A 14,061-nucleotide genomic window follows, 5' to 3' on the forward strand; every position below is an offset into this window, starting at 1 on the left:
GCTCCCATTCGATGTGGAGATCAGGGATAAGGAGGCAGGAATGGAGTGCAAGTTGACGGAAAGTGGGTCGAGGATGAAACCGTACAACAAAGCATCGTCAAATCAGCAATCTTTTCCAGCGATCTGTGCAAAGTGACCGAGTGAAACGATTCGAGGAACACACAACGTCCGTTCATCTCAAGAGTGGATATTCCCAGCAAGCAAAGGGCAGGGAGATCAGGTCTGCGCATATTCTTGGCTTCCCGAAAAATACATTCATCATGAAATAATATCGCAAAAGGAACTTTCAAAGCTCTCCTTGGACGAACAACGCCATCAGGTACTTTTGCTTTGACCGCGTCTGTCTTTGAGCAGAGACGAGTCACGGATCCTGACTTTCACCTCATTATCCTTGGGAAGCTCCCACTGTGACGGGACTTATTCAAGGCAGGTCAAATCCCGGGAAATATTCTCCCTTGGCGTATTCCACGAGACATCTGTTCCCACTTCTTCACGAGCTTTACCTTACTTTTGGCGTACCAAGACTGTCGCAGATCTTGCCAAGAACCGTCCGCCTTGCACGTCTTCACCTCGAGTCTAAGCCCGCATTTTTTCCTACGTACACCAAACTCATAATCGGGCCATGAAACGCAGCTGATAGAATGTACAGCGCGTTTGCGTAAGCATCCAACCGCCCTACGCTGAGTTTTAAACGTCACATCCTCATTCATGGATTCATTAATAATTACACATTGTTTGTCTAATATTCGGGCGCCGTTCACTTTAGCAACAGCCTGTTCTATACGTTCCACACAATTCCGCTTCAAGCCTACTTACGTCAGTGTAACCTCTCCCGAATATCGCAGCAAACGATCACATGCGCAAGAGCCACTCGTAATTGATCAGAGCTTTTCGGATCAAACATGCGGTCTTGTAGTCTTGAGCGAACGAGCCGATAGATTGTTGAGAAATAATCGAGATTGCAGAGCTTTCCAATGCACACCGAAGCAGAAGATATATTTCCTCGAGCATTTTTCGCGTTCTACGCAGCGGAGGAAAAGGACACGAAGGTCACTTTCGTTTCATCCGATTTATTCTCTGGACGAATCGACTCCGTCGTTTCTTAGTCGTCGGTCGCCGTTTGGAAAACAATAAAACTCAACTTATTGGAGCTAGGATTAATCGTGGAAATTTGTCGTAGTGGCGCCCGACGTTGAATCTCCGTTCAATTACGTCGGGAATTGGTAGCTGAGACACGTTCTCGCAGAAAAGTGGACGGGGTATGAGATTTCATTGTTCAAGAGTTTACGGAAAGATCAGGGATTAGGCCACTCACGTAGACGCTTCGGACTTATGGCTATTTAATAACGTCGAGTTCCATATATCCGATGTGTCTGCGATAGGGTGAAACGTATAAAACTGAATTACGATTCAATTGATTCATATAGCGAAGTTTCGGGGTCGTCGAAAACAGGGCATAAATACGATTAAAAAATCGTCTGCCTTTGAAAAATTATTACTTTTCATTTAACTGTCGAAAAACTAGACCATTCCCACTGTCGGACTCACCGTACACGTGGAAAATGTTTTGCTTTGGACGAAAGCTGATTAAAAATCCACATTCCGTAAACACGTCAAGTGTCCTTGACCTCTCTGTCGTAACTTTTTAAGTCTAAGTAGATAAGTCGAATTAAAATTGTCCGGAACGTTGTTTTTACTTCAGTTTTAAGGATGGTTTCGTTTTAAATTCGTATATTTTATTTTTATCATTTTTTCTGTTGCTGAAGCTTCTCTTCCAATTAGCGTGTTCAAGAACATCTCATGCATAATTATCTTGATGAAAATTGGAAGTGCAAATGGTGGAAAATAATTTCCTTCTACAATAGTTCAACTGCCTGGAGAGATAAATTTTTCACATGACGACTCTCAGAGTAAGGATCGAGGTTACGTCATACAAAGATAATAAAAATACCTTTTTTTGATTTTCTTCGGTCACTTGTAGCGACTGGAATTCATCGCAAATTGAAATGGGCAAACTCAGTACCAATGATCATTTATACTACGAATATTTTATTAAATTATGATTATGTACAAGCGTTTTTTCATACTTCAAATAAGTCATCGACTCTCGTAGCCGAAATTTACGAAGACTTGCAACTAGCTACGTGCAGTTGCGGAACGCCGTTTCACTGAACCCTGCAGTAATCGTCTGAAATACCACAAAGCAGTTGGTTATTCTATTGAATGGGATCCCCAAGATCGACGAGTATGTGGAAGAAAATTATAAATTCATCTTTATACCTGGCGTGTTCGATAAGATCCAGTCCAGGTACGCACCGACACGAGTGTTAACAGCGGGTTTCTTGTCGGCGCAAAGTTCTCCGAAACTGATTATTCCAACGAGAAATAATCTCCCATTGTATTCATTTTGCCAGAGAAGAGGTCCGCCACTGTCAAACTGCGAGGGGTAAATTTTTAATCGATGTGCAATAATATTATAAGTCACCGGATGTTGAGCAGCATTCTTCTTATATTACCTGACAAGCGTCTTTTCCCGGTGTATAAGTGCAGATTTGTTTGTTTGTAACCTGTGGAAACGATTGCTGACAACGATTGATCGACGTGACGTTCACCTTGACTTTTTGTAAGACGTCTGATTTCGCTCCGGCAAACTCGAGCGTGCCCCAGCCTGGAAATACAATATCAGAATTGGGGATGAAATTTCGAAGATATGCGACATAAAATTGTAAGAACAGGAACATACGTGAAATTCGGAATCTTAAACAATTCGACGACGTACCTAACATTTCAACCTCATTTCCAACGAACGTCGTCGAGGCGTATGCGAAGGGAAGACACGCTGGACCCACATCCATATTAAAAACAATGGGTTCCAGCGTGAATACTAACGAAATGTCATTTGCGTTAGTATCCACGCTATACGATGGATGAAGAAGTATTTTGGCAACGAGGTGAAGTACCGCTGCCGATGTATCGGTACCTGAACATATTGTACATTTTAACGTAACTCATAATTAGATCAGCAACTTAACTTAAGTCAGAAAAAAGCTTTCGTTGTATCGTTAAGCTTGTCAAGTTGTAAATTTTTAGTTCGACTTTTTTCTCCATGGTTAAAATCTAATCGTGAGCCTCAGCGGTAAAATTGCATGCCCACCAGTAGAAAGGTCATGATCCCCAACCAAAACGGCGGTTTCTTTAGTAGCCATGTTCTGCAAGCAGTGAGCGGCGGATGCAACGACAGTTGGGGAGATAATGGTTGCGCCACAGAAGACGAGTCGCTGATTGACATCGACGATTCCAGCCATCATCGGAAACTCGTTGACACCCGTCGTTGTGCCACCAACGATTCTTGACTGTAGCGAGAAAAATAGCCTCGTTAAGGATCGAAACCTCGTGTTCAGGTCAAGCTTCTAACTCGAATCGGTGAAATTGACGAAAGGATGTGGAAGTCCATAGAATATTTACCTGCTTCTTCCATCCGCAGTTGCAGGTCGGTGAAGAGGCATTGGGCGTCGCTTCGAGGGTGCAGAGAAACCTGCCTCCGTTGGTTCCCTTAAACGCCGTAAAGACGATGTTCATGTTGTTGCCATTGGACGTGGTGTCGAAGGTTCCGACTCCGCAGTAATTGTGCGCATCGGCCAGCTGAAGGTTACCACTTGGGGAGATGGAAAGTCTGTCTCCGGCGCAGTTGTTGGACTGTGTAGGAACAAGTGTTCGAATGGCTTTGAGTGCATTCTGCGCAGTTTTCGATTCATCCATCCGACCGGATGGAACGGGGCTACGATTTACAGCCCTTACGGGCTCGTCGAGGGAGAAATAATTCAGTTTCTGTACTCACGGCTGGCAGGGAAAAGGTCTGACAACTGATCTTGACCTTCGTTGCGCTCTTCGCGTACCACCGACACGAATGTTGGCCAGTGTAAGACTCGGGGTACCCAGGGCTGTAGACGTAGTACGTTTTCCCGGGTGAAATGACTTGGTAGTAATCACAACCCGCGTCTATGGCCCAAGTCTTCGTCGACCAGCCAACTACGAGAGCTACCAGTGCCAAGTATTCTGTAAAGCGAATCGAGCGACGTTGGTTAGTCTACGTGACCAACGAAAATATGCTTGAAAATTCAAACCAGCTGTACCGTACGACTCAATCAGTCAATCATAACTGGCAACCGCAACCCGATTGGTAAGATTGAGCAAGGAAAAATCCGCGAGAGTTTCTTAAAAATAAGCCCTTCTGTTCCGCGTCTGTGTGAACTTTTTATTGGCCCAAGATAAATGACCAAGCGTCGTTTGTTTCACGTCATGCGTAACTCGAGGCGAAAATTGTCTTTATTTTGCTCATTTATCGACTTCTTTTACGTGCAGGCACGACTTTGCTGGTGTCGCAAATAGGATTTACATGCGAGGACGCGAGTAATTCTCTTCGTCGAACTTACTACCATGATAAGAGAGCGGTTCGTGTTTGTAATCGCAAACACCGATTTCTAACTATTTGTGTAACGTAGACGTAGAGCAAATATATTTAGTGCGTCTACCTTGCAAAATTGTGCAGTTCTTAACAAAGTCTGGTTGTTGTCAGTTGACTCGAACAACAATAGTTATCTGATCGTACTGTTGTGCGATGTACAGGTGTGGAGTAACGCTCTGTGCCTGCAGGTGTAGGCACGAATACATTTTCATAATTCTTCTCAATGGCATGTAACGTGTGCTGCGTATACTAATTAAACAAAGTACCGCTCATCGTTGGCATTGGACTGAAGACGTAGTGTAAATGATTATTACAGTTTTTATAGTGCGTATGTAGAACTGTAAACGATAACGCTCTGAGGTCAACGAAGATCTAGACCAATCTTCGAGATCAACTCATTATGCTGGGGCAAAAATTCGTACTGAAATTTTTACAATTTCACATTGAGCAATATTTAATTTGTTATAGTTACTAAAAAACATTGTTAAAATTGATGTCGTTGTGATAACGGTTTGAGGATTATTGGAATTACAAGAAAATGTAACGCTAGCAGCCATAATCAAAAATAATAGTAATGCGTACTAAATTTTGACTACTCTGAGCTGTATTTTTCAATGATGGTAAAAAATGTTAATAGTTGAATACTACTACGTGGTAACTACGACTCGAAAATTCTCTCGGTGCTTGTTCGAATTAGTATGTCAGATAAGAAAATAGCACAGATAAAGGCAATGGTGCGTGTATGATTCGCCGGGCGAAATTCTAGTTGTACAACCGATTCTTGGTTCGTCGTAGTTGTAAAAATCAATGCGGTAATATACTATCCGTGCAACACGATCGAGAGTTCAATTGAATTCACACCTGAGCAATTATCTCATTTTCATACCCCAACACCGCACAACTACCTACAGGTACTCTTTTTTCCTAACAGCTATTTATTTCTGGCACTCCCTCCCTGAGGAAGTAGTAACGTCATCTTCACTTTCGATCCTAAAAGTCCGACTACGAAACTACCTCTTTTCCTTAGACGGAATCATGGCTTTCGACGTTCGAAAAAATTTTACGTGTACACTTACCGATATTAAGCTGGACTATAAGATTAAACTATCGCCCTCAAACTATCGACATAAAAATGATGCAAAGTTTGTGCAATGTATTATTTTCGACTGTTAATTAAAATCGAAAAATGCAACACAAAAAAGGAACATAACATTCAAGAGACCCGTGGCAGCTTCTCCATTGTCATGCGAAACGTCTATAAAAGATATCGTGAGTGAAAATGATGGACTCGACAGTATTTAACGCGAATAGTGCGAGCATAATCTAGAGAATTAAATTTTACCAATCATTGTATTCCAATGAGATCATACCTAAAACGCATTCTATCTCCGTCATAGAAAATTTTAGCTCAACATAGAACTTCTTAAACAAGTGTGTTTTAAAAAATATTTCTTCGATTGAAGAATACTACACGATTAAGGTATTACTCTAAATTAACGCGAAATTCAAACGACCATATAATTATCTGGACAGATTAAACCAGCTGTCATTAAATTACTCACTTGTCATCGTACAAGATTGTGGCACTTTACGCGACTGTCGCGGTTTTAAATACCGTGGTCGTTCTTATAGCCCAACAGCTGCACACGCCGGTAACCCGCGAACTGAAAGCACTGATAACACTTGTGCATATGAAAGCTCCATGTTTTCATACTAAAGAGACCTCCAAAATACTGCAAATACTGCTTGGATATAAAGAAAATGTTTAGACGCCTAAAAACTAAAGCGTAAAAAAATCTGATGACTCCCCGATGGTCACTGCACGCGATTTATACAGTCAGCTTTCAGGGCGCTGAATCAACATTCGTAGAGGCACGATAGACGAGCGCTTATCTCATGGTGCCACAACAACCAAACCAGCCGGTGTCATTGGCACCTTGGTGAAAACTTTGAATGTTTGTTTGATATTAAGAATATTTACCCGTTTGAAATCAATTTTAGGGAAACACGAAGTGGCGAGTATTGTAAGCTACGTATTTTTCTCTCGATTTATCGAGAATCTTTAACTTCCACGATTCATCAATTATTGTGTCAACCTTAAACAACGAATGTAAAACAATTTTCCAGCCAAATCTACGGTTAAGGACAAGGAATGTCACCTTGACGATTAATTATTTTCGAACTCGGTAACTGGGTCATCGAATACGTATAATCATAATTATGAGTTTGCAAACATTTCATGATATTCAAATGCAGTAGCTGCGTTTTCCGAAGTTTGTTTATGCCACTTCAAGCAAATTGTTGTGTTACAGAAGTGTGTAACATATAGCGAGGTAAATTCCAAGTTGGAAATGTAATCATCCAGATAGGTTGCCCACAATAACAAGAGTGTGAAGTGCATTGAAAATGATAAACTTCCTCTAATCACGCGAAATTTCAACATTACCGACTCCTTACCAAGGTATGTACGTATTTCGATTCTATCCAAACCGTATCCTGTTTGACGACGAATACTTATTAAATTTGCATATTCGGCTGATAAGGAAATTAGAATATCGTGATAATTTTACAACGCGACACAATAAATTATAGTTTATATGCTCACTTGCGTATAAGTTATCTTCTCTGGAAATGCGCTATTCGTGAAACAACTAATGAACAGACATCGCATCGACTTTTGAATTTCACGTTTTAACCATAACTCCATGTCATCTCCTCGGATAGAAAATATTCCTCAACGATAAGTGCGGAATAACAGCTGCCCATTGTACATTATTTTAAGCATTAATTAGAATAAGAAATTTTGCGCAAATATTCGTGGGTACCCAGCTGGTTTAAACAGCTGGCTAATCGTGTAATTAGTAATTACATGATTAGCCAGCCTCATACATCGGGCGGCTCGCAAAATTCCAGGTCAAGTTGAAACTAATCAGGATTATTATAGTCCATAGACAACGTTATCTTGACGAACAACGTAACGTACATCGAGAATTACTAAGTACAAAGTAACACTTTGAAAGGCTATAGCGTTTCAAACTTGGAAAAATATAAACAGCTTATCTCGTACCAGGAAGTATAACAGAGATAATTACTATGAATAATTCACAATTTCTTTCACGATATTGTACATAGTAGATATTTTATTTGCATGACTATCAAACGTTTCGAAACACGTGACTGATAAAATTAAATCAAGTAGGTTAACGTTTCGAGAGTTCAACGGTTTTTTTTTTTTGTATATTGCGCTGTAGTTGTGATATTATATTGAAATCGAGCTGGCTCGGCCCACGAGATATTCGCGGGTCAATTGTAGATACGAAACGACTGAATATAATTGACGAGCATGTTACAGGATATTTTTTTCCGTAACTCCAAATTGATAACAATTACTTGCATGTATCTTGAAAAATGATTATTCTGTGAATCTACACATTAAGCTATCAGAGCATGCCGCTTCTGTAAGCCAATTATATAGTAGGATTGGTAAAAAATAAGAAATCAAGAGGATGCTGTAGTCAGTATTCACCGATAGAGTAAAATTTCACTCTTTTTCATAATTATCGAAGCCTACGCAGCGATGATGTGAAAATGCCGCTGTCAACCCAGTTCAACATATAATTCCGAACAAAAATATCCAAAAACTTTTTTGTGCAGTGCGAGATTAAAGCCAGGAAATATATTTCTACAATCAGTGGTCAATTAATCAATGACAAGAGTACATTTCCTGATCATCTTTTGGCAGCAAAGCAAAAAAAATTTTTTTGGATATTCAGACTCGGTATTGCATATAGAATTGCGCTGACTTGTGACATTTTCACATCATCGCTGCGTAGGCTTTAATAATACTGAAAGATAATGATATTTCACTCGGTCGGTAAAGACTGACTATAGCATCCTGTAATAACAGCTACAGACCTAATTTTGGCTGCATAAAAAATAGAGATAAGAAATCAATGAAAGAATGCATCCTTTGTATTTATATCAGCCCACTTGTTAATACTAGATATTTGAAAAGTTTGCCTTCTAACCATGGTATGTAGATGGTGCCGCCGCCCTGGTGTTTGACACCTAAAATAACAAACCGAAAGCTAAACTTTCATTGTAGCGACGGATAAAATGCGGTGGTATCATTGGCAGAAGATATTACCCCGAGCCCCTCTATGCGATAATACATTATCTGTGGCCAATGGTAATGGCGCACTCACTAGTCGCTGTAATGTAATCCAGCCTTAAGCCCAAGTGAGTTAAATCAAAGAGTTAAATATCGTTGCTCGAGAGCGACGCGGTGTTTAAAGTATTTTTGATCGACAAACGTATCGTCGTAGCCTTTGTTGTGAAGTTTCTGCGTTACAAAAGAAGGCCCAATTACTTTCGAAGAATACATTTTTCCCACTCTGTACGAAAGCTTTTTTCTTCATGATTGTGCCATGTCATATTTCTATGGAGCACCTGTCACAAATTTTGATAACTGCCACGAAAAACGTTCTGGACGAAAGGTACAATTCGGCAGTTTTCATTTAGTTGTCATCGGAATGAAACTAGATAAGAATTTAAATACGATTGCTTTATGCTGGAAATAACCACATTGTTAATTTTTTTTTTAGCAATACGTTCAGTTTCTCATGAATTAGAAAGAAAACAAGCTTGTTGTATTAGGTTCAGTTAGGTTAGGTATTCGAATTCCGTAATTCTTATGTTCACTGTTTTACGATCTTCCTAAAGACGTTGAAAAGTACATTTAATGTAGAAAATAGTATTCAGATTAGAAAATTTCAGCCTCATTTCACCTGATTAATTTATGTATTTTATTCTGCATTGCTCTCACAGCATAATAAACACAGATCTTTGGCACCTGATGGCACAGATCTAGAACCAGTTCACAGATCCAGACACCGCCACAAACACGTATCTAGATCCAGACACGCTCCAAAGCTTAAACTCTCACCTAATGACACACAGGATATGAATCCTGAAAATGAAAATGCCTCAACATCAAAAAGTAGGAGTAAGCGCCATCTCCAAAAAGATATACAGCGCCTACTCGAAGAAAATGAAAAATTGGCATCTAGATTGGAATCATCTGCTGGAGATTCCGGTATACAACAAAGTGAGAAGCTTTTTTCACTCTGGTGTTCACCTTATTCTTTCATTACAATCAAAATTTGGTTATTTTTATTTCTCAGGTACGGCTAAGGATCTGAGAGATAAGGAAGCACTGATAATCAAATTACAGAACAAAAATGAAAAGATGCAGATTGCTTGCAAAGATATTAACACAGAGAATATAAAGCTCAAAGAACTTTTAAATCAGCGAGAAACTGATTACAGAAAACTGCATATACATCACGAGGAGTTGACACAGTTTGCTCAAGGGATAGAAGAGGAGAAAAATCATCTCTTGATTGTCACTCAAAAGTTGAAAGCAGACAAATTACAACTCACAGAAGACTTGGGCTTGCTGAAAAATTTAATCTATAAGCTTAATGTGGAAATTGAGAGGTATCAAGACAAGTTAAGGCAAGAGGATCGTAACGGCTTGCAACAAATTGACACTGGCACTGCTTGTGAAGTTGATACAACGAATGATACTAACAAAATGTTAGAATCATGGGGTCGAGTCAATATTCATGCTCTGGGCCCGTTGCTCGATGCTTACCAGGAGAATCTGTCGGAAAAAGATGATCTTATAAAAAAATATGGCAAAGAAATCGAAGAGTTTAGTGGAAGATGTAAAGACATAGTTGCCGAAAATGAAATGTTGCACAAAGAAATAAAAGACCTAGTGTCAAAGGTATTGTTGTCACAGTAAGATCATTCGTTATCTTTATTTTTCATTGACTTTCATCTTATTATTTTACATAACTTTATTACAGCTGAAGAGTAAAACAGAAGAAATCGAAGAACTCACTCGAGACGCAACAGTGGTAAAGGAACAAAATGATCTTCTGATTAAGCAGGTCTCATTGCTTAAGCAGAAGCTAGTGGAGATACACGCTGTATACGAAAAAAAGGTTGAGTCTATGTCGCGCGATAATGAAAAAATACACAATGATTTTCTGGCCTGCAAATCAGAGCTCAGTAATATTCAAGGGAAATACGAAATTCTTAACGAAGGTTACGAGAAATTGAAGCACAATAACGAACGAACGATGCCAGTTTCTGTGCACATGGCAGCAATTGATGAGTGTAAGCATTTATTTGAGGAATTGAAGAGTCAGTATGAGTTGGAAAAACAAAAGCTTCTCAACAAAATAAAATATCTGGAGGAAACTCAACCTGAAAATGAGAGACAGCTGATAATGGTCACTGCAGAAAGGGATCAGCTTAAAACCACAGTCAAGTGTTTGGAAAAAAATTTAAAGTAAGTTGTTATTTTTTTCGATTATTTATTTGATCATGTTCTGGTAGTGTGAGCATCTCGATGGATAATATTCGACGTCAATTCTTAATTGTCACGTATTCTGTAATCATGAATTTTCACCTGTAGACGGACTCAACATAAGTTAGAACATCTGCAGAATTCTATATATTCTATCCAAGTGTCCCGGGACTCGCTAAAGCGGCAATTAAACAAGACAGCTGGATACTGTGAGGAGTTAGCAGCTGAACAGGAAAGATTGGTCAAAGAGAACCGTGAGCTATCAGTTGTGCTGCAAGAAAGAGAAAAAGAAAACGAGAATTATCAGTATCTTGGTGACAGTATCGTCAATCGAATGGGAAATTTAAAAAATCAAATAAAGGTAAGCTCAAGAATCTGAGATCACATTCCAAACCATCCATAAATGTTTTTAGTGTAAAACAACATTTTACTTGATTTATTACGCTCAAATTTTCAGAGTGTACAGGCGGGAGCAAAGGAACAACTGAAGACTGTAGAGAAGCATATAAAAAGTCAGGAAATCGGTGCGGATCAAATGAAAACGGAATATCAGCGCGAATTGGAACGCCTTAAGCAATTACTAAGGCAAAAAGAAGATCTGATCGGTAAACTTCAAAGAGAAAAATACGCGACGCAAGATAATTTGGAGCTCGTCTGGCGTGCTGCTACCAGCGGAGATAAAAAAGTGAAAGATGTGTTAAAGAATACGAAAATATATAATATTTGAAACACAGGGTAAAATTTCGCGGTAGGCGAAATACCAGAATGTGTATTAATCCCATGAAAGGTACATAGAAGTGAATTCTACTAAGTTTAGCAGCTTTCAAAGCTATGCAAGTCGCTCGCCCTTAGTCTCGGACTGATATAATCGCCAGTTCAGTTAGCTGCAATGCAAAATGAATGAAATGCACGAACACAGGCTAGTGAGTAGCTTGAATTACAAAGTACAGGTTTTCTCAAACGTCAAACGTCAGAGATACCGAAACATTGCGGAAAAAATTGAGGATCATATCAAATGTTATTTCAAGTTGGGACATTCAATTCATTTAAGAAAATTACCATTAGCAAAACGAAATATTTACTCTGCGAGGGATTGCAAGCTTGCAGCTTGAAATTAGTGATCTGTAGGTCGGATAATGTGACGTTTCACAAAAAAGAAACTGATTAATTTATACTACCTATTTTAAGCACGTCGCTCAATCACGCAAATAGATATGTATATTGCACCTGGCAAAGCGCAGGTCGCTCAGTGTGAAAAAATTGTACGGAAATCTGTGGAATAGCATACAAATTAACTATTCATCACGACGAAGGTTTATAAAAAATTGGTCACTGAAATTTTCATTGATAACAATCGAAATCAATTAACGATTTTTCGGTGACGTATCGTATTTAACATGAATCAATTCGAATAAATTGAAATTTGATCTCTAATATTGAAATATGCGCAACGTTTGCCGCCAACAGACGGTTACGTGGGAGTATTTAAGTGATTCTTCTAGTCGTAGTTACACGTATACAATGAAATATCTAGTCATTCCATCATATTTGCAATATTTATATTCATATTTATAATATACAATTTTTAATCACGAGAAAATTTGTTTCTTCGTCAGTTTGTTGACCCAACCTGCAAGTATCAGATAAATAAAAACAGAGCAAAAATCAATTCAAAAATCACCACAGCATAGATTTTGTCGTCAAGATATTTCGCAAGTGATGCCTGAACAGTGTTATCATGCAGCAGATCCTTACTGATTGTAATGTGACAGGAGGCAATCATTTGAAATGGACTTAACATGTCGGATGTATACATACGGTGTCAGCTACCTTATTTTAGTCGTGACATCAACCAATAATAAGTGGTAGCGAAGGTTGTTAAGGCATATTGCCGAGAGGACACAATAATAGTTTTAAAAGCTGAAAGCGCCTTTTATAGCTATGATCTCACACCTTCCGTTGATTTACACAACAAGTAGAGGATTACATTTCAATGATTTTACGTCAGATTACCTGGAAGTTCTCGCGTAGTTTTCGAATATATGAATAAGAAACAGTCGTTCCGTTAGATCTGGAACTCCGATTTCGCATTCAATAGCCGCCAGCGAAATCAGACGGTCATAAAATCATTTTTATTATAATCGTTATTTTAACACCGAGTTCATTTACATACATACGTACATACGCGTGTACCTACAGCGTTACGCAATAGGAATTCGTCTTGTCATTCGGTACGATAAACATATAGCTACTCTTAATGCATCTACAGATTTACTCATTTTTCTTCCTTCATAATCTCTGAATATATATTCCGCAAGATTCTGTAAATATGGAAAACATCTCACGAAGCTAAAAACTTGACGGAGCAGGGTTCAAGTGTACATCCGTCGTGCTCATCGATTCGTTTCGCAATATACCGTGACGAATTTTTAAAGTAGTAGAAAACGATCTACCTTTCGAATACATCAGTATTGACGGAATGCCGGGTAGAATATCAGACCCTTGACGTGATCACCTTGATGTTTAACAACTTCCTCAAAAACTCGTGCGGCGGCCACATTGAAATTTAACATGCACCAATAATATCATATTTGATTGTAAATTTCGGGTTTCATCGTATTTTCTACGCTATATTGAATCAATGTAACCGTAAAAGAGCCTGGCAGCTTGCACGAAAGTTTCTGTGCTGTGATATTCGTATGATTCATCTAAAACGAACAGCTGATTATTTTTTCGACGCCATGCTGCTTTTCGTACATCTTGTAACTTCTTCGATAAAATTGTTGAAAACTTTTTTATCGTATAGAGTGGATAAGAGAAATCGTTCTCAGAGTACGATTAGTTTTTGCTATCGAGCTGAATACATGAAAACAATTAAGATTCGCCAAATTGTCACATTCTCATTTCGTGTGCTCTGGGTGAAATTTCTACTCATATTATCAAAAGAAACATCGAGATTCCCTATATTTTCGAACAGCAGCTTTGTATCAGTAAGAAACGATAAATCGCAGCGCGCTATTCTCGCGTGTTGCAATGCTTTGCGTGTTCGTAGCGTTTATAGGTACATTTAATCTTAACAAAACGTTCGGTGTTATTCTATTTACAAAACGCCGGCAGTCTTTTCAAGTATCAAAAATATTTTCATATAATTCTCACTGATGCCTTATAAATTACCCCATGGCGGAAAAAATAAATTTTAATCGTCCCGAGGTTTCGA

The 14,061-nt window shown here is 38.9% G+C and overlaps 2 protein-coding genes across 4 annotated transcripts; one reads left to right on the forward strand and one right to left on the reverse strand.

Annotated features, from left to right (window-relative positions):
- Nucleotides 1-2,029: 2,029 nt before the first annotated feature.
- Nucleotides 2,030-6,260, reverse strand: LOC124177533 (venom serine protease 34-like). The gene is made up of 8 exons (XM_046559990.1): nt 6,028-6,260; nt 3,839-4,056; nt 3,466-3,696; nt 3,155-3,353; nt 2,780-2,980; nt 2,517-2,668; nt 2,281-2,437; nt 2,030-2,188 (listed from the first exon to the last, which is right to left on the reverse strand). Exons 1-8 carry the CDS (start codon nt 6,032-6,034, stop codon nt 2,166-2,168), a joined length of 1,188 nt encoding a protein of 395 aa, XP_046415946.1. The 5' UTR covers nt 6,035-6,260; the 3' UTR covers nt 2,030-2,165.
- A 532-nt stretch (nt 6,261-6,792) lies between these two features.
- LOC124177531 (centrosomal protein of 89 kDa) lies at nt 6,793-11,880 on the forward strand. Of its 3 annotated transcripts, none has more exons than XM_046559982.1 (6): nt 6,793-6,926; nt 9,293-9,572; nt 9,649-10,256; nt 10,339-10,826; nt 10,953-11,205; nt 11,302-11,880. In XM_046559982.1, exons 2-6 carry the CDS (start codon nt 9,428-9,430, stop codon nt 11,569-11,571), a joined length of 1,764 nt encoding a protein of 587 aa, XP_046415938.1. In that variant the 5' UTR covers nt 6,793-6,926; nt 9,293-9,427; the 3' UTR covers nt 11,572-11,880. The 3 variants fall into 3 exon arrangements, with proteins under 3 accessions (XP_046415938.1, XP_046415940.1, XP_046415937.1); XM_046559984.1 differs by lacking the exon at nt 6,793-6,926 and adding an exon at nt 8,686-8,704; XM_046559981.1 differs by lacking the exon at nt 6,793-6,926 and adding an exon at nt 8,715-8,961.
- The last annotated feature ends 2,181 nt before the right edge of the window (nt 11,881-14,061 follow it).

Source organism: Neodiprion fabricii, chromosome 3 (genome assembly GCF_021155785.1).
Source record: "Neodiprion fabricii isolate iyNeoFabr1 chromosome 3, iyNeoFabr1.1, whole genome shotgun sequence".
Lineage (NCBI taxonomy): Eukaryota > Metazoa > Arthropoda > Insecta > Hymenoptera > Diprionidae > Neodiprion > Neodiprion fabricii.

Coding starts and splice junctions, on each gene's coding strand:
- LOC124177531 (XM_046559981.1), top strand. CDS start 8,893: ATGTCATATTTCTATGGAGCACCTGTCACAAATTTTGATAACTGCCAC. Junction 9,573..9,648: donor AGATTCCGGTATACAACAAA/GTGAGAAGCTTT, acceptor TTTATTTCTCAG/GTACGGCTAAGGATCTGAGA. Junction 11,206..11,301: donor ATTTAAAAAATCAAATAAAG/GTAAGCTCAAGA, acceptor TCAAATTTTCAG/AGTGTACAGGCGGGAGCAAA.
- LOC124177533 (XM_046559990.1), bottom strand. Junction 3,697..3,838: donor AGACCTTTTCCCTGCCAGCC/GTGAGTACAGAA, acceptor GTTCCTACACAG/TCCAACAACTGCGCCGGAGA. Junction 2,438..2,516: donor CGGGAAAAGACGCTTGTCAG/GTAATATAAGAA, acceptor TACCCCTCGCAG/TTTGACAGTGGCGGACCTCT.